Raw genomic sequence first — 20,208 nt, forward strand, 5'->3', positions numbered from 1 at the left:
ACTACAGTAAAAAGTAGTGGTTAAGGACACAGTTTTTGTAAATCACAGTTTGGGGTTAAAATCTCAGTTCAGTCACTCTCTTAACCCCAGCAAGATACTTAACCCTGTCCATACTCGAGCTTTCCCTCCAGGGTGCTGTGAATGGTGTACACACACGTGTGCCGAGAGATTGGTCCTCTCGGTCCTCAAGAAGGTGCTATGATGGGAAAAAGATTTGAAAGATCATCATAATCTGAGCTTCTGCATCTCTCAGCTGTAGCTGTGTTTTCCTCCTGGGGCTGGTTTAGGGATTAAACGCAGATCTCTCCGTACAGCACTTAATAAGCAATAACCCAGTGGCAGTGTGCTCTGTCCATACAGCTCTTGGGCAGCCATCCAATTTCACCAACACTTGGAAAATGTCTAGAAGATAATTACTTCCCACTCCTTTGCAAAGAAAATCCTGAAAGCCCTGAGCAAGGCCAACAAACAAACAGTGCCTTTCCAGGGAGGCTAGTGATGCTGGCCATTGGAACCAACCCAGGTTCTCTCTGCCAGCTTGTTCTGTGGGGGCTGCCTTCTTTTACAGTCGGTAGCTGAAAAGTGTGAACACTTCCATCTCCCGTCCCACGGGGAAAAAATAATGTCCTCCAACTGGAGAGCTGCTGCAGGCCATTTCCAATACACAGAAAGAGTCAGGGCCAAGATGTATTTTTCCTCAGAAAGCAGGTCCTGATGAGCTATCTTTTTGTTTCATTTTACTTATGGACACCTTGTCATCATTTGCTTCACTATAAGCCTCTCATTCTGAAATTTGAGATAAAATTGAAATAGTAACAGTGACTTTACACTAAAATGTGTTGAGGGAGTGAATTTTTTCTATGGCATAAATGTCAAGTGAGCTAAAAGGTAATTTTATTTCCCTATAATTGAATTAAATTAATTCATGACCCCCAATTTCTAGTTGGTAATAGAAAACTCAATCTTTCAAATTCAAGATAAATTCAATTACTTCTGGTTTAAAACCCAGCCTTTCCTCCATGTAACTTTACTGTAGGGACATATATATTAGGGTCAGAGAGGTGGCAATAGTGTCTATAAAAAGCAGAATCATAGTTAAATCATAAATTGAAATGGACACTTACAATACCTACGGGAGGCTTAGTGATTTCCCAGAGAAACCCAAAGGCAGGTGTCACTGGAGTCGGAAGCCACTGTTCTCATCACGCTAAAGCCTGTTTCCAGGTTGTTCCCATTAGTTTCTCAGGGGGTAGATGAGTGTGGGCAGAAGACAGAGGTGAAGAGTCTCTGGGCATCATCTTCGAGAACACTGTTGTGGGAAAGCCAAGAATGAGCTCACAACTGATGCAGAATGTTTACAAGCAATGCACCCTGCAAAGGTTTTGTATTTAAAAAACAGTGATAAACATAAAACCACCACCCTCTCTTCTTGACCCCATCAGTTGATTGTGAAAAATAACCACATATTACATTCACTTAATTTTTAAAGAACCTTTATTGTTGAAAGTATTACAGATGTCCCCTAGTCACTTAATATTTTTTTAAGAAGAGTTCACACACAATCTGGGAGGCTGTCAACTAAGTGGAAATTAAGGGAGTCTTGCTTTAGCCAAGTTTTATTTTTGTAACTGCAGAACAAAGTCCTGTGTCTGGGGTAGTGTCTTAGAGCACAGATGGGAATCTGGAGACTGGGTTTACATGCCTTCTTTGCAGCTATTTAGCTCTATGACCCTAGGTAGAACAAATAACTTCTTGCATAATTTTCCACCTGCAAAATTATCTATATACTAGAGGCCCAGGGCACAGATTTGTGTACCGGTGGGGTCCCTCAGCTTGGCCTGCACCCTCTTGCGATCTGGGACCCCTCAGGGGATGTCGGACTGCCGATTTCTACCCAATCTCTGCAGGCCAGGCCAAGGGACCCCACCAGTGCATGAATGCGTGCACCAGGCCTCTAGTTAATTATAAAGTATCCATGAGTGAAATTCAGAGACCTAGAGGTCCAATAAATGAGATTATGCATAGAAAGACATGCCCCAGTGTGTAGTTGCAACAGGTGCACTGGAAGGTGGCCTCTGGTGTGTGTGTGTAGAGCACAGAGTCCCAGGACTTCAGAGCGAGGTGGAGCCTCAGAGGTTATTCTATCTCCTTTATTTGTCTTTGCTTGTCTCGACTGTGATCCATTGTGATTGATTTTACAGATTAAACTCTCATAAAACAATCTTATTTCCTGAATTTCCAGGCTATTGGGGTGGGTGTTACCCGCATTGGAGCTCCCAAGTTCAAACATATGTGATTATTGTGGTCACTTACAACAAGGCAGAGAAATTGTTTGTTTAGTTTCCTGTTGATGGAGAATTCCTTGACATCCAGGGCCTCTTCCTTTTTGAGCTCTGTATCCCCAGGACCTAGCACAATGTCTGATGCAAAGCAGAGGCTCAAAAAGTGTTTATTGTTGTCATTGTCAACAGAGACATAAAAAATGTTGTGACCCAATCCGATTAACATAGACTTATTTGGAGAATAGTAAGTTAGCAGAAGAGTGGTATCCTCATGGAGCCTAGACCTTGATGGGACACCAAAGGACAGCACTTGTCTCTGTTGTCTGGTACTGCAGGGGGGGTCAGCATCGTTAGTCTGCAGTTTCTCATAGTGGTCACAAGAGGAGCACAATCTCTGATGGGTGCTGCTTGTTGTCCTGGGTCTTCATGGCCTGGAGGCCAGTTCTGGCTTCTCAAGGAGGCTACCCCTGTAGGCTAACCTTCTCAGTCTCCCTAGTCAACTGGCTTCTGGTGGGTTGGCCAATGTGAGACGGATGGAGGGTGGGAGGAAGACAAAGCCAAGGTATTTCTCTTACCTATTCATCTCAGAGACTGTCTCTGACAGTGGTTGTGTCTTCCCCACAACACCAGATCCTGCCTGCCATGGCCACACCAGACAGACCCCTGGGTATGGGAGTGTCAGTGGCTTTTTGCCGTGGCTTGGGAGTTCATCCACTACCTACATGATTAATTCCCTGTGTTACATTTCCTCTGTTTTCAATACTTAGAGCAATTTCTATCTAATATAATGTTCAGACACTGTTCAGGCTCTGGAAACTGTGTGATTCAGATCCTGCCTCTAATATTTATGAGCTGTATGACTGGAAACAAGTGGGGTTTTATTTGTTTGTGAGTTTGTTCTTGTAACCTCATTCTGTCTCAATGTCCTTATTGGTCAGAAGTGAATAATAACAGTAGCTACATCATAGTGTTATGTGAAGATTAAATGAATTAATAGATATAAAGCATTTAATACAGTGCCTAACTCATGACAAGCCCTACAAACTATTAGCTATTATCATGATAATTGTTGCTTGAACAGTGAGGGAGGTATAGGTTATACTTTACACCAGGGGTGGGGAACCAGTGCTTACTCTAGTCTGAACACAACGGCATTTCCTGTTTCTAATTCATGTTTGACACTTAAATATGTTACCTTGCATTGCTAGTTATCTTACTTCGTTATAGGCCTTGCAATTCCAACTAGATGGCAAGGGGTGAAAAACAAATGTTCTTGTATCTTCTGAGCCCAGCACAGAGCAGGTGCTCAGTACTTTGGTTTATTTATAAACCAGTGAAATGAACATTTCCATTGGATGTTGCTAGCCACCGGTAAATGTGTTGCCTATGGACTTTGTGGTTAAACTGAGCCTCAATTCCAATTCCTCCCCATCTATACTAATAAAAGGGTAATATGCTAATTAGACTGGGAGACCTTCCAGGAGACCTTCCAGACATTCTTCTGGACAAAGCCATGGTGCTGGGGCTGAGGTAGAGCTGGTTAGAGGCCAAGAGGGCAGGGCAGTTGTGGGTGATCAGGCCAGGATGGGATAGCAGTTGTGGGTGATCAGGCTGAAGGGGGGAGGGCCGTTGGGGGTAAGCAGACAAGCAGGGGGGCCATTTGGGAGTGAGCAGGCCATCAGTGGGGGTCAGTTGGAGGTGATCAGGACAGAGGGGGGGCAATTTGGAGTGAGCAGGCCAGTGGGGAGGAGAGGTGGGGGAGAGCAGGCCAGCAGGGGGAAAGTTGGGGGCGAGCAGGCTGGCAGGCAGAGTGGTTAGGGGAAGAGTGGAGAGGGTGCAGGCGGGCTGAGGGACACCACCACCACCACCACCACCTCCACCACCACCACCACCACCACCACCCCCGTGCATGAATTTCGTGCACTGGGCCACTAGTATTTTATATTGGACTTTGGGCCAAGTTTTCTCACTAATTGACCTCCCAGGATTGTTATTCAGATTATGTTGGTTAACTTTAGACTACTTAGCAACTGGGAAACATTCCTAACTGGAAGTTATAGTTATAAGGGAGGCTATGAATAGGACTTAGGGGGCTGTACAATAATATCCTGACCACCATTCCATTTCCAAACTTCAACTATAGGAAGTAGAAACCAAACTTGGTAGGATTATTTAAATTAGCTATTTATTGAGCTAATATTTATATAAGGCCAACTTTCAATAGAAACCAACCTCTCACTGCTGGTTCAGGGTCATTTAATGAATAACCCATCACCATAAAATAAGTGGGGAAAGGTTGGCCGGGAGGCAGGCTGCAAACAATTCCATATGAGTCACTTGGTTATCGCTTCCCCCCCACATCCATCTCCCTCCTTACAGCACAGAGTTTTTGACTGATTGAAGTTAGTTGGTGCAAGGATTCCAGACAGGGAAAAGCAAATACATAAGTCAGAGGTCAGGGGAGAAGAATAAACCAGAGCTGGGGCAGCAATGCCAAGCTGATAATGGAAAGATAATGGATGTGGGGGTGGGTTTCAGCAGCATCAAAAAGGGGAGCCAGACACCCCGTGCGTTCTCAGGCATCTGCTCCAGGCCCAGGGGTACAACTTGTTTTAAAAGGTCTATGGCGCATGGGTTTCTAAATATTTGGGCCACCCATCACGGAGTTTTGGGTGGTATTGCTGAGTAAAGCAATTAATAACTTGTTTTTCTTTCATTTCTTTCACTGGCAGGACCTTCTGTTTATGTCTCCTTAGTAGCAACTTAGGAGTAAATTTGCTGACAAGCATCTGTGTGCAGTGGGCCACTTGGTGGAATTTTTATCATGCGAAAATGATCCCAGATGATTAGTTGAAAAATTGCCAGGAATCTCTGGAACCTCATTAAACCTCAGTTGAACACACAGAAGTTTCCTTTTAGGGTAGAGTTAGGGTAGAGTCAGGGTGAATAACTTACAAAAATAAGCTGAATTGATTACTTTTATAAATATTTAAATTTTGTAATAAGCATCCATTCCTAGCTTGCTCTCAACTAACTAGGAAGCTAGAAATCAGTGATGCTATGGGCCAAGGGTAGATTTTTGAGGTTAGATTTTTTTATTGGACACATAGCTCCACTGTTTACTAGAGATTTATTAGTGATCATGGCTTAATCTTTCCATGTCTGGATTATCTCATTTGTAAAATGTATACATAACCATCCTACAGGATGTACCAAATAATAAGGCAACTAGACCCTGGCCTTCAGAGAGCTTCAAAGTTTATATATAGTTTTTCTTTTCTCTTCTCTCTTTTATTCCAACCTCCCCAATCCTGCCCCAGAAGTTTTTTTAATTGAAACAGCCTTTGCTAAACATGGATACCTGTGGGTAGAGAGGTGTTCCAAACAACGACAAAACCACTGAAAGTGAAGGCCATGCCGATGTGCACTTGGACAGTTCAGGGAGTCTCAGGGAGGCCAGGTGCTGAAGCAGAGTGACCCCAGGGAGAGGGACAGAAGAAAAGATCAAGAGGATTCAAAGGGGAGACCGTGAGATTGTGTAGGGTCTTGAAGGTCATTGAGAGGACTTGAGCTTTTACTCTAAGTGGGTTGGGAAGCCATTTGATCGTTCTAAGCTGAGGAGTGATGTGTTTGACTTAGTTTTAGTTTTAAAAGGCTGCTGTGCTGAAATACATTATGGGATGTGTAGTAAAATCATCATATTATACACCTTAAATGGACATACGTTACACGTCAATATCTCAATAAAGCTGGAAAAAGAAGGAAAGAAGGAAAGAAAATACATTGTGGGGTAGGGGTGTGGAGTGAGCAGAAGCGGCACATGGGCAGAAGTGGGGACACCAGTTAGGATCCCACAAGAAAATCCAGGCAGGAGATGGTGGGAGGTCAGAACAGGTCAGTAGCAGTGTAGGTGGTGAGAGGTAAGCAGATCATGAACATATCTTGAAGGTAACAATTTAGGCTTTGCTGATGGATTCAATCTGGTGAAGGCTAATATATATGGTTTTGAGGGAGAGGGGTGACTAAAATATTCTAATGGTAATTATGGTAACAGTTGTACAACTCTGTGAACTCATTAAAATCATTGAATTGTATACTTTAAAATGATGAGTTCCATGGCATGTGAATTATCCTATATAATAAATAGTAATATGCAAATTGACTGTCACACCCTCACATAAGATGGCCACCCCATGTGGTCACAAGATGGCCACCCCCAAGTCATCACAAGACAGCCACCACAAGATGGCCAGCAGGGGAAGGCAGTTGGGGGCAATTGGGTTGGCAGGGGAGCAGTTAGGCGTCAATCAGGCTGGCAGGGGAGCGGTTGGGGGTGATCAGGCTGGCAGGCAGAAGTGGTTAGGGGCAATCAGGCAGGTGAGCAGTTGTGAGCCAGCGGTCCTGGATTGTGAGAGGGATGTCTGACTGCCAGTTTAGGCCTGGCCCAATCCCACAGTGATCGGGTGTAAACCAGCGGTCGGACATCCCCCAAGGGGTCTCAGATTGGAAAGGGTGCAGGCTGGGCTGAGGGACTCCGCCCCCCAGTGCACGAATTTCATGCACTGGGCCTCTAGTATCTCCATAAAGCTGTTACTAGAGAAAACCAAAAAATAAGATGGTGGTCAGAGAGTGGGGTGCTTGAAATTGGGTGCATGGAAGCTTTGCACTTTGGTAATGTCAAGAGCTAGGGTCTGACCATGGAAGCAAGTCCCTGTGATGGCTTGTAGGAGGGAGTCAAGGGAAACAGAAGCCCGAAAACTGGAGGATCATCTGCAAGGTTATGGGCATCAAGTGTGCTGGCAAGAATAATGCTGGGGTCTGACCTGAGCTGGGGGTAAAAGTCTTCAGGGAATGAGGAGTGACCTGAGAGTTTGCAGGTGACTACAGCAAGGAAGCACATTGCAGGTGGGAGTCTGTTAGCAGAGCTGGGGTGGGTTACAGAGATTGTTCTGGAATATGGGTGTTTGTGAAGGACTTCAAATGTCCTTAAGAATGAGGGGCCTACTGTATTTTCTCTTCATGCATTTATTCACTCACGTAACACATATTTATTCTTTCTCTGGCACCATTATCTACTCACTGGTCCATCTTTGAGGATGCAGCCAAGTGTGGTAGAGCTGCGTCTTGGGATGGCTGCAGTGTCCCAGCAGCCTCCTGGGGATCTCCTCTCAATGAGTTTCTCCACTAGTAGAGCACTAAACTGGTTCACATGTACCCTTTCCATGGTCACGCTCATCCTTTTGGCCATCTCTGTGGTTTAGGTTAAACTAACACGGTGAATGATTTTATTTTTGTCAAGGGATGCTTTATAGTTGGGTGGGAGGATGTGTGATGTGCTTTGGCTTTGGACAGATCTGGATTTGGATTTTGGTTCTGTTCTTTATAATTTTGTGACTTCAAGCAACGTAATCTTCTGAGTCTATTTTGTGGTAGACAAAATACCTACCTCATTAGTGTTGGAGAGAATTAAATGACATTATGAGTGTCCAGATTTTAAGAGCTAGTAGGCACACCAGACATGCTCTTTTCTCTTTCCCTCTATTTTTTCTCCCTTTGCTTTTATGCTGAGACTGCTTCTACTGTTTCATTTCTAGCTTTCAGCAGCTCCATGTCTGGTTTCTAATCAGAAGCCTTCCTCTTGGGATGGTTAAAATTATCAAGCGGACTTCCAGATTGTCATAGAATCACTCTATAGAGTACTATATTATGCTTCTCAAAGTGTTTCATAAAATTTCTCTAATCTTAATCTATGAAATAACCTGTAAAGTATATAAAAGAGGTATTAGTATTCCTCATTTATGGAAGAGAATATAAGGTACTGAGTGTAACTAACATTTACTGAGTAGTTACTAAATGGCATTTTTCTAAACACTTTGCAGGCATTAACTTAATCCTCACAATAATACTATGTAGGGGGTTATTATCCTTATCTCACAGAAAGGGAAACAGGCACAGAGAGGTCAAATAACTTATCGAAGGTCACTTATCTTCTAAGCGTGGGGGCAGGATTTGAATCCAGACAGTTTCATTCCCAAGCTTAACCACCATATGGCTCTGATAGAATGAAAATAAACAAATCATTGTTCAGAACGCTTGAGTGAAGAAATCCTTTTGCAGGTTACTGCTCAGGTAAATTTGTGGCCTCCGGAATGTCATGCATTGAAATGTTGGTAGTTCACAGTGAACTAATAGAACACAATTGTTATCTTGTACAGGAGGGGAGCCTGTGTGAGTTTTCTTACCCAGTTTCTTTCTAGCTCAGCCTCCACTGAGGTTCTTTTGCATAGACACCAAAGGGAGTCCCTCTAGACATTAGCAATGAGAATAGCCACCCTTGTCATATTATAGTTCTGCTTGTTGGGAGCCAAAGCTTTTCTAGTATCACAAACCTAAACCATGGAAAAAACTTTGGGAAACTTTAGGAAACAAATACAATTGACCCTTGAATGATGTGGGCATTAGGGATGCTGACCTCCACACAGTAGAAAATCCACATATAACTTTTAACTCCCCCAAAACATAAATTGTCCTTCAGTACTCATGAGCAATTGGTTCAGGACACCCGTGAATACCAAAATCCACGGATTTGCAAGTCCTCTAAATAAAACTAGAGGCCCAGTGCACAACATTCATGCACTCAGTGGTGGTGGGGGTGGGGTGGGGTCCCTCAGCCTGGCCTGCACCCTTTAGCAGTGTGGGCCTAAGCTGTAGTCGGACATACTTAGAGCTGCCACAGAGGCGGGAGAGGCTCCCGCCACCACCACTGCGCATGTCAGCCATCAGCCCAGCTTGTGGCTGAGTGGCGCTCCCCCTGTGGGAGAACACTGACTACCAGGGGGCAGCTCCTGCATTGAGCATCTGCCTCCTGGTGGTCAGTGCACATCATAGCAACCGATCGTTCCATTGCTCAATTTGCATATTACCCTTTTATTATATAGGATGGTGTAGATTGACGCATTCTGTAGGTCCTTTGCATTCCTGTATTCCCAGCTGCACATCAAAAACAGCACAGGTGCCTGGGCCATTGTGGCTCAGTGGTTGAGCATCAACCCATGCACCAGGCAGTCACTGGTTGGATTCCAGGTTAGGGCACATGCCCGGATTGTGAGCTTGATCCCCAGTAGGGGATCAGGAGGCAGCTGATCCATGTTTGTCTCTCACCCATGTTTCTCTCTCTCTCCCTCTCCTTTTCTCTTCCTGAAAGAAATAAAAAACATATTTTTAAGAAAACAGCACAGGTATTTATTTTCTAACTAAGCATGTTTCCTTTTTGCTTTTGCCACCAAGAAGCTGAGATCCAAACTGCTCTCCACTCCACTCTTATAATCTGCAGACAATTATCCTAGAAAAAGAAAATCAGCCTAATGAAATCCACTTTAAAACAAGGACCAAAATATGATTTTAGATTACACCTCATTGAGAAACAAAACAAACGACTATGAAAATAAGTTTATTCAACCTTAATTTTATTAAAAAAAAAAATGTAAGTGGCAATTGCAATCATGTGCTAACCCTCAGAATGAAGAATTAATTACATGGACTTTTAATCTTAATTTTCTCACATAATTTTAAGATGGCTTACTGTTTTATCCTTTATATGCAAGTCGGCTACACAATTGATTTGCATTTTATTTTATATCCTGCCTCTTTTGAAAGATAAGTAAGTTAACTATGCAGTTGATTTGCATGGTATTTGCTTTTTGTTTTGGTTATTTGCAACCCCATATCCGGGATTCTGACAAAAACTTTGATGCAATAACAGGAGACAGGGCTGGTACCAAACTGCAAGGGCTGCTTGAGTGAGGCCTTATGCAAAGCTGGTCTCCTCACTCATGAGTATTTTTGAATTATGAAGATTATGAAACCTCCCTTGTAACTGTGGAGACCTGGATAATAAAAATCCCGTGTATGGAATACATTTCTTGCCATTAATCTTATCCTGGGTTTTTATTTTATTACTTTCCCCTTTTTGTTCAGATTCCCTCAACTATTTATTCTTTATATTTACCAGGAGCTGCCTTAAATCTTTTGTAAAATACATATATGAATATGGACTACTCAACTTTTTAATCACCCCATACTTGTTCTTCTGTTTTGTTTTTTAAAGATTTTTTAAATTGATTTTTTAGAGAGGGAGAGAGAGAGAAACGTCAATGTGAGAGTGAAACATCGATTGGCTGCATCTTGCACACGCTGCACCAGGGAGCCTGCGATCCCGGCATGTGCCCTGACTGGGAATGGAACCGGCAACCTTTTGGTGCATGGGACAACGTTCACCCAACTGAGCCACACCAGCCAGGGCCCAAACTTGTTATTTTTTGTGAATCAATCATCTTGGGGGAACCAGGGGCTGTGAACCTTCCTTCCAGCAGTGAGGAAGGTCGAGTGGCTGCTGTGACCTTAGTGAAGCTTAACGTTTACCCGACGTTTGAGATCCGGTCCTCCCTCCCCATTAGCAGTAAATCTAAGGGCATGTCTCGGTTTTCTGGGGCTTCAGCTCATCTGGAGAGTTCATAGGGTCGTTGGGTAACTTCCTGCCCTGAGACCACTCTCTGAAATAAAAGCTTCCCTCCAAAGGAAAGACTGTCTCCTATTTCACATATAAATCAAGTTAACTCTTGTTTTGACCTCATCTCTTGCCAGCAAATGTCTTCCCCTTGGCCTCTGTAGTAGCTAACAACGTGTATTCTTGTGATGTAAAGTCAGAAAAGTATTGAACTTATTCCAGGGAAACTGCAAAACCCCACAATCCATGAAACACACCTCCATGGAGTCTGCTAAGTGTCAGGAAACTTCTGTGCACTCGTTCACTTGATCCTCATCCAACGCTGTGTGGTTAGCCTTCTTGTTCCCCGTTAGGCTAAAGAAATGGGTGTTCACGGGGGAGGTGTATTTTGCCCAGGATCCCCCAGCATTGGCATGAGAGTCACACCCATGCTGGTCTGACTCCTGCGCTCCCAGTTTTCACACACACACTGCTTCCACTTCTGTTCTTGTGCCTGCCACCCACATTATGAATCTTGGAAATAAACTGTCTCCTATTTAGAAAATAATAAAAGAAACGGGTTATATCATCTTTAATAGGAACTGTTGTATATGTATTCCAATTTAAAATAAAACTAAGGCATTTTCCCTGCTGGTATTTTAAGTGTGAGAACACACGTTTCCGTCCCTGGCACTGTCTCATCATTCTGCACAGAAACAATGATGCCCATGTTTTATAGAGGAGAGACTCATTCGGGGCCCTCAGATCAAAAGGGTCAGAATCGGGATGATCAGAACACTCCTAAGCCAGTGTTCTTTCATCTACTGCAACACAGTCATTTCTGACCCCAAAAAGACATTTTCAACAGCACAACGCCAGTGAGGTGAGAAGCAGGTGGGGAGAGTGGGACATTAACATGTGTACCTCATATCGCTCTGAGCAACCCATGACAATGTTTCTGTTTCGTCTGAAGTCCAGCAGTTAGTTCTGGGTTCCAAAAATGCTTATTAATTTCACAGGATCTGAGAGCAAGATTTACTTCCTGGGAGGAACTTTTATTTATTCTACTCTATTGTGTTGTCCCCACTTTACATACAGTTTAAAACAAGAATTTCTAGGCTGTGAGTAATGATAGCCCCCAGTGAATAAAAAGCAACACTTACAAGCTTTGTTTGAGAGATTCTTAATATATTCCTTTATCTACTTATCTTTTTATCTTTCCGTATTTTTCTTATTGCTTTAATACAGTTTTTGCACTTTGGGAGAACACATTTCTCCTCAGATCACCAACTGCACAAACAGCACACAAACTGCACATTGGTTGCATTGACTGTGAGGTATTGAATTACTCCTCCTTCCCCATACTCCTCCCTGTCATCATCCAGGAATGAAAGGAGCCAGGAAAGCAGGGGAGAGTGCAGGTGAAATTCAGTTGTGGTGGACTTCTGCAGGGCGAGTCACATTGTAATCAGAGCTCGGGATAGGATTACACAGAAATGGAAGTCATTGCATGTTCAGTTTTATGTTGCAAGGCCAACCCTGACTTGATGGCAGTGTGGGCCCACTCTTCTTCTCATGTGTAAGCTGTGAATTCTGTTGAACTGGGGCAATATAATACCTTCAGAATTCATAGTATCTCTGAAAGAGAAGTCAGAACACAAAAATATTGGATGTCAGGTTTCTGGGGCACTCAGAGGATTAGGCAGACACGTGAAGAAGTGGTAACTTGGTGACAGAGTTCCATGGGAGTCTCTGAGGCAGCAGGCTGGAGAGTGTGGGCTCTGAAGTCAGTCTTGAATTCCAGGCTGGGCTCTGTTGCTTTACTGATTTTGCAACCTTGAGCAAGTCATGGGTCTCCTCTGAGCTTGGTGTTCATGCTTATATAAAAAGATTATAACATCTTTGAGACTTTTAAGATAATGCAAAAAAGTTATGGGAGCACAGAGGGCACTCAACAACTGGTAGCAAGCATGGTGAGGTTAGGGAGAAAGAAAATAAAATCCCGAGGGAACAGCATGTACGAGGACTGAGACGGGAGTGCATCCGGAATACCCACATGCAGGGAGGACTTTGGTTTCTACTCTGAGTGTGATGAGTAGGGTCACGCAGAGGGGAGTGACCTGATCTCCTTGAGGTTGGAACAGGTCACTATGTTGCTGCCAACGATATGCTTGTGATCACAGCAATGCTGCAGCTGATGACGTACGATGGGAACAGGGCTGGCGAGGAAGCGGGTGAAGGTATTTCAGTTTGAAGGCACAAACCCTGAGAAGCAGAACATAGGACCAGCCCCAAAATGGCAGCCTCACTCTTTTTCCTCTAGATTGGATTAGAAGAATTAAAAGAGAGGACAAGGAGCCAGGCCTAGCTTCCTGCCTCTCCAACACCACACCCAGCTGCTGACATGGACACACACACACACACACACACACCTTTGTGCCTCTACTTACTTCGAATGTATTTCTATCATAGCATATCGCCCAGTAATGTTTTTATTTCTTTTAAATCAACTTCTCCAGATTTGTTGCAGGCACTATAGTAGGTGCTAAATTTACAACGATATAAAAGACTGTAAATGATTCAAATGTCAACCCCTCACCTGGTCATCAAAGCAAAATCAATTTAATCTTATGGGTGTGGATACATTCAGGATTTGAGAAGGGAAAAGCATGCTAATTTTCCAGGTGTATATTCATCTAGTTTGAGGGCTTAGGGATTTCCCACCCAGTTGTACCTGGTGTATTATCTGAAGTCATTTAAACTGTTGACAATCACATTCTTGGAATAAGTAAATTCTACACAGGTGAAATTGGACAAACAATACCAATGACCTCTTTAGCTGCTGAAGAATTGGTCCAAAGGTTTAAAATAATAACCTTCATTTTTCACTGAGCCTGTTGACAGACAGTATCAGCAGGGCTTGGAGTTAGAAGTATAATCCTCTTTGATGAATAGTTCCAGAAAAACGATAGTTAAACCTTTTGTAAATATCGCTAAAGTCATAATAATGATTTTCAGATAGATTGTGTGAATCATTGACATCAACTAAAAATTTATGCATTTAGTTAGTCCTGGTATATTGAAGTTGATTTTGTTACCAGCGCATCAGCAAAAGCACCTTGACATCTCAATTTATCATTGGTGATAATAAATAGAGACAACAAGGATTAAGGTAATTCCCAGCCTTGCTTTAGCTAATAGCTTCAACTTTCTTGGCAAGCAAGTTTAGTATCCGAGTGGTCAACAAAGAATTATCCACTGACACTGATGCTATCAACTAGAAAGGCAGTAACAGGGCCAGCAAGGGAGGAGGAGGGGAACGTGGAATCCTAAATGTCCACAAACTGGCACAGCAGCCTTTAACCTGGTGAATTAGGATTATAGACCCAAAAATAAGGTAAGAAGAACTCAACTTCTAAGGAATGAAAGAGTTGCTTTGAGTGGACTTTGGGGTTTGAAGATGTAAAGGGCTGAGGGCCATCAGCACCCTGGGATAGTGGCTTCTGGATGGAAACCAAGATCATTCATTCCTTCAGCTAATGTTCCTGAGCGTGCACTGTGGGCAGGCAGGGTGGAGGGTGTGGGAACAGGAGGCCAGGCCCTGCTTGCTCAAAGCTTACCCTGTGAGTGGGTTCTGGTCTCAGCGCGTCCTTGGGGCTCTGCAGAACGCAGGCCGCGCCCAGGGCAGCTAAGTCGTGGTTTGTTCCTCTCTCTGAGCAGATTGAAGAAGGGGGCAAAGCGGATTTGGTGAGCTCCAAACTGCAGGCCGGGGACGAGGTGGTGCACATCAATGAGGTCGTGCTGAGCAGCTCCAGAAGGGAGGCCGTTTCCCTGGTGAAAGGATCCTACAAGACCCTCCGGCTGGTGGTCCGCAGGTAAGTGGGCTGGTGCTCACTGTGCTTCCTACACAGCCCCCAGCCTGCCCCATGGCTGGTTGCTGGCTCTTTAAACCTCATCTTGGGGATCATTATGCCTCTGCCCCATTTTTCCTTGCCCATTTTGTGGCATGTGCGAAGGAAGTTGGGTGAAGACATTAAAACACTGGCCGCTCCAGCAGGTATCGGCTTGGCAGAGTTCTCCCTCACTGTACTTCCAAATTTCTGGGCTTGATGAAAAGTGACCCTGATCCCTGGTGTGGTGAGAGCTAGATGAAGCATTGTCTCATTGTGGGACCAGAGAAAGCAGTTGGCTTGGAGCGTTAGGTGACATTCCACTCGCTCACCTACACCACAGTGGTCACCAAAACAAGCAAATTCCTTCTTTTGTTTGCTTTGTTTTTCTGGTTGTGATAGTGGTGGTTCCTTTGTTGGAAAAGGTTTGGGTTGTGATTGGTTTTAATGCCTGAAAGTAAGAAGTTTCCTGCTCCCAGAAAACCAATTCCCTCTTGGTGGAGAGAATTAGTTAAAGAAAGGGGAAGAACTCTAATTTTTTTAAATCACTATTACTAACCAAGTACTTCTCGAGGTGTTTGACATATGTTAGCTCATTTCACCTGCACAAGAACCCAGTGAGACAGCTTTCACCGTCCCTATTTTATAGGTAAGAGGTAACTAGGTTACTGAAGGTACCAGAGCAGATTGATAGGTGGAAGAGACAGAAAAGTGTCTAGATGTCCTGGTTTCACTTTACCTGCATTTCCTTGACCTGCTAAGCCCTAGGCCTACACATTTTACTTTTTTAAAAATATATTTTTTTATTTATTTCAGAGAGGAAGGAAGAGGAAGAGAGAGAGAGAAAGAGAGAGAGAGAGAGAGAGAGAGAAACATCAATGATGAGAGAGAATCATTAATCGGCTGCCTTCTGAATGCCCCCTACTGGGGATCAAGCCCACAACCCAGGCAAGTGCCCTGAACTCCTGGTTCATAGGTCGATGTTCAACCACTGAGCCGTACCGGCCAGGCACATTTTACTTTTTAAAAAGTATTTCTTCATTAATCAGATTTTGGCTGCCTTACTTGCCAACTAAATATTATAACATCTGAGACTGTTCAAGTTGCCTGGAAATTTAGAAGTCATTAGATCAAGCCACACTATTTTTAAGGGTGAAAAGTTAGCTGATCTTCTCATCACGCCACAGATAGTCTCTTACAGGATCCTTCACTCCTGCATCCATTCATTCCTCAGACTTGACTGAGTGAGCCCTCACATAGGAGAGCGGCAGCTCCTCCCAGCCACAAAAACACAGCCATGGGTGTGGTCCTACCACGTCTCCAGATCCAAGTGACTGTCCGTGTGCTGGGCTGCCTGTTTTCTCTTCAGAGCCATCTAACTGGTTGTTTCTCTGGTGGCCAGTGATACAGAGTGGCTCAGAGCATGGGTGCCAGAGTCGGATCAGTCTGGGGTCAGGTTCCAGGGCTGTCCTTCTCATTGGGCAAATTACTTAACCTCACTGGAGATTCAGTTTTCTCATCTTTAACATGGTAACAACAGATGCTCCTGATGTTGTTTACTACATTGTTACTGGCCAACTCCAGGCCCATTCCTTGTGGCTCAAGATTTGAGTAAAGCAAGTAGTCATCCCAGACATGATGGCTAAGTTCAAACAGATGGGCAGGAAGGCTCAGAACACTGGGCCATTCCATGAGTCCAGAGAGTGTTGAAGGTTTTGAACTCACTTTGACATTGGAACCCGAAGCCCAACTTTAGAACACTGACATTTACCTGTTGAGGACTAGCAGAGGAATCCACGCTCCCGATGTGTTTTGACAGGACTCTGGTGATGGATTAACCTCTGAAGAGGGCCACACTGTTTCCTGCTGTGAAAAGGGAGTCACACTGCCTCTGGTTATGCCTTCTAGTGGGTGGTGACATCAGATTTGTGTTACTTCTTTTCTCAGAACAGGAGACAGTCCTGGCCTTGTCATTTACAAATTGTGTGACCCTGAGCCTCCCTTGCCTCAATTTCTTAATTTATAAAATGGAAATAATTTCTGCCTCAACAGGGCATTATGAGATTTAATGAATAAAGTATAAGTACATAGTAGACGTTCAATATTTAATCATTATTAGTTATTCAAGATCCCCTATCCCTTCCCTCGGTGAATTTACCACCATTAAGGGGCTGGTCCCAGCCTAACAGATACAGAACTGGACATGACAGGGCCCAGGAGCTCATGGAATTTAGGAATATTCACTCACATTGACCAAACTCACAAGAAATTGAAAGATATACACCAGAATGTCAATGCATTAACTCATTTTGAACAAGTATCAGTATACTTTATCTGCACAGGAAAGCTCACTAGGAAGTCAAACCATAAATTCATGGTGATCTCAGACTCAGCGCCCATGTGCTGGCATCTGCTCTGCCAGCCATATGGCCTCGCTCCCCATTAGGGATGTGTCTGCCAGGCTCCCCAGCTGCTCACCCTGGCGAGTCAGGGCCCCTCTGGACTGCAGGGATCATGCTGCCAAGGGCTCCTCTCCAATCTCATTTCTTCTCTGCTTGTCCCCTCCAAATCCCCTTTCTGACTGACACATTCTTTCTTTAGATATGCTAATATGATCGATAAGGTTACTGAAGAGTCCTTGCACTCTCTGCTTCTGGGGTGGGAAGCATTTTGTCTCAAGGATGCCTTTTGAATATGTCTTATCTCATCCATTATGTATTGATTTTTATAGTTGAATGCTCCGAGTTTAGGAAAGGAGGCTGGCTTCACTTCTCACACTTATTTAGAGACACAGATTATGGATGGGCCTTGCTAGACATGGATAGACATTCCTCCCGACCTCTCAGAGAACTGGGGGAAAACCCTTTGCCCTGGGCTAACCTGGCATTGTGTTTAGTAGAGCTATCCCTGTCCTGAGAAGTGTTACCTTTCTACCTTGGCTCATGTCATGTCCTGAGATTTTCATTTGCTTCTAGTTACTCATGACAGGGTGACTTGTGATGTTTCACTGATTAGTTTTCCTTCTTGTCCGAGTTGATCTCTCTACTTTAAAGGAAAGATTGAGGGGGCTTCTTGGAAACATAATTGGGGGTTCAGTTTCCTAGAGAAATCTTTTTTGTGATGGAAATGACACATCAGCAGCTCCTGTACCTGCTTCTTTTTCTCTTAACATTAGTTTGGGGCCAGCTTCCACAGCCGTCATAAAAATGCCAGGAATGCGGGGCAGAGCAGTGGTGTTTATATAAGTTTTGAGGGTGTTTTACCCGGTGACCAAAAACAATCAAAAGTAGAAACACCTTCTTAAAAGGCTACAATGACAAGAGAAATGCAAAGTCTCAAGTGAGTTGTGGGTCAAAGACCTTAAAGACCTGCTGACCCATAAAGAAGGCAGAGTTTAGTGCTCTGGGTGGGAGGAGGGAGTATGGGTGGTGTAGATGCTGCAAGAACAATGTGTCTGCCGCTGCTGGGTACACAAAGAGGGAAGATCTGTAGCTAGTGGCAGATAAATGGAGAAGAAATGAGAAAATAAGAAGTGGGCCGAAGAAAAACCTTCCTAAAGGAAAACAAACACCTCCCAGCTGAAGGAAAATCGAAGAAGGAAAACCTTCATGGAATGCAAGGACAGTACAAAGGGTGGAAATTAGGAAAGCAGACATGCACACAAATAGGAGCCAACAAGCCAAACCCTCAAATCAGTAGAGGCTTCACTTGGCAGATATGTGCAAAATACATGTCTTAGAAACAGGGAACATTTAAAATGCAAACTAAACAAAGCAAAGGGTCTCCCAGCTCAAGTTAACATCCCTGGAGGTGATACAAGGTGTTTATAGTACAGGCAGCACTCACTGCTGTTCGCTGATAACTCAAATTTTAAATTTAAAAATTAGGAGGCTACAATTTCCCTTCAGAACAGGCTGTTGGGGTTAATTGCTGGGTATTCATCGAAACTCAGGTTTTTAACCAGAGTTGGAACTCAGATTTCTGTCTTGAATTGAATAATCAGAATGGCACTGTAACCAATGGATCTATAATCCCAATACTGAGAGCCTGCAATCCCCCTTTTCTTGGCAAAGCCAAACCTCTCAACCTTCTGTATCAAGGTGCTATTTTTGCCAAATACTATCCTATTCCTGAGTTGTTTGTTTACCAATGGTTTGTTGGTTTATGTGGCAAAGAAAAGTTTGGGGGTATATTTCATGGTAGTTGTTTTGCACTTGTTTTGGAAAGCTCATGGAAGCCACGTGAATGTCAGATTCATTCTTTCTGGGAGAGAGGGCCCAGGAGATGGAGATGCAGGATGTAAACTCTGATGGCATTAGGCAGTAGCTCTGTGACCCTGAGTCTTCTAATATCTCTAATTCTTACCTCATAGGAGCATGAGGATTAAATGAGAAATATGTGCATACAGTATAATAGCGTGGTGATTTAAGCATGAACTGTCCTGGAAATAAAATGCATATTTGTTAAGCAGGTGACCTCCTTTGAGAGGCCTTATCTCTAGAACATATACGATGGAGGGTCCCTGTCAATGGGATGACTATGGCAGAGAAATGGTTTTTCTGGGTGTAGGAAGCAGCGTGCCTGATTCAGAACTGTGAGCAGAGGGTTGGGGGAAAAGGGAGTCCTTTTTCAAAATGGAATCTTAGTCCTTTTTCAAATTGGAATCTTACTCCTCTGTGGCTTAGTCCTCTATGGATACCTTCCCACCATCTCTGCAAATTTGGTATCATTTTTCTTCTTCCCATTCATTTTTACTATGAGTTTATGTGTTGAAAGGGGACATTTATTTATTTATTTATTGTTTTTACTGAATATGAGTGTGTGTGTGTGTGTGTGTGTGTGTGTGTGTGTGTGTGAGGAGTAGAAGTAGATTGTGTTTTACTGAGGATAAAAGGGACTGGAGAGAAGTGGAGCTGAATTAGTAAAAGACAATAAGCATCTGCCTAAAACCTGTGTGCTCCCAGGCTGTGTGACTTGCCCTGTGTAGGGGGACCAGAGTGAGAATCTAGGTCTTGTCACTTTCAACCTACAGCTCTGCCTGGAGGTAAAAAACAAGAGAACTGTATCCAACCATGTGTACTAGTGACTTGCCGAGGTCACGGTGCTAGTATCAACATGAGGCTCTTGGTCTCTGAGGACATAGGTCTTGGGGCCTCTTGGCACCTCAAGCAGTGAACTTTCCACTCCCCTGCCTTCTCCTCTAGAAATGCGTGTGATGCTTAAAAAGCAAATAGACAAAAGGCAAAAACAAAACAAAATAAAAACCCCCAATACATTGACTTGTAATTCATCTAGGAAAACATGTTTAACGAAGAGGTGATTCCCGCTGACCATGAACTTCCTGCCGGAGTTCAGAGGCACTGCTTTGTGCACCGGCCTGTCTCAAGTTCTCCATCAACCTCTGGAAATAAAACTATCTGTTGCTTTACAGCTGCTTCCTCCCGCCTAACAAAAATGGTGATGAAATTAAGTTCACCACAGCCCTCGGGCCCACACCCCCCCGGAAAGACCATCCCACATTTCTAAGGGTTAGCAGAATAGTCCCTTTTAT

The 20,208-nt window shown here is 43.8% G+C and overlaps 1 protein-coding gene across 1 annotated transcript in view; it reads left to right on the forward strand.

The window, feature by feature from the left end:
* The window catches only part of LOC118670161 (protein Shroom3-like), a 90,460-nt gene extending 70,483 nt beyond the window's left edge, over positions 1 to 19,977 (forward strand). The window contains exons 2-3 of the mRNA XM_036337166.1: positions 14,488 to 14,642; positions 19,953 to 19,977. Of these exons, the coding sequence (XP_036193059.1) occupies positions 14,488 to 14,642; positions 19,953 to 19,977 (180 nt within the window). The remainder of the gene's footprint in view (positions 1 to 14,487; positions 14,643 to 19,952) is intronic.
* Positions 19,978 to 20,208: the final 231 nt, after the last annotated feature.

The sequence above is a fragment of the Myotis myotis genome, unplaced genomic scaffold (genome assembly GCF_014108235.1).
Source record: "Myotis myotis isolate mMyoMyo1 unplaced genomic scaffold, mMyoMyo1.p scaffold_m19_p_1, whole genome shotgun sequence".
Taxonomy (NCBI): domain Eukaryota; kingdom Metazoa; phylum Chordata; class Mammalia; order Chiroptera; family Vespertilionidae; genus Myotis; species Myotis myotis.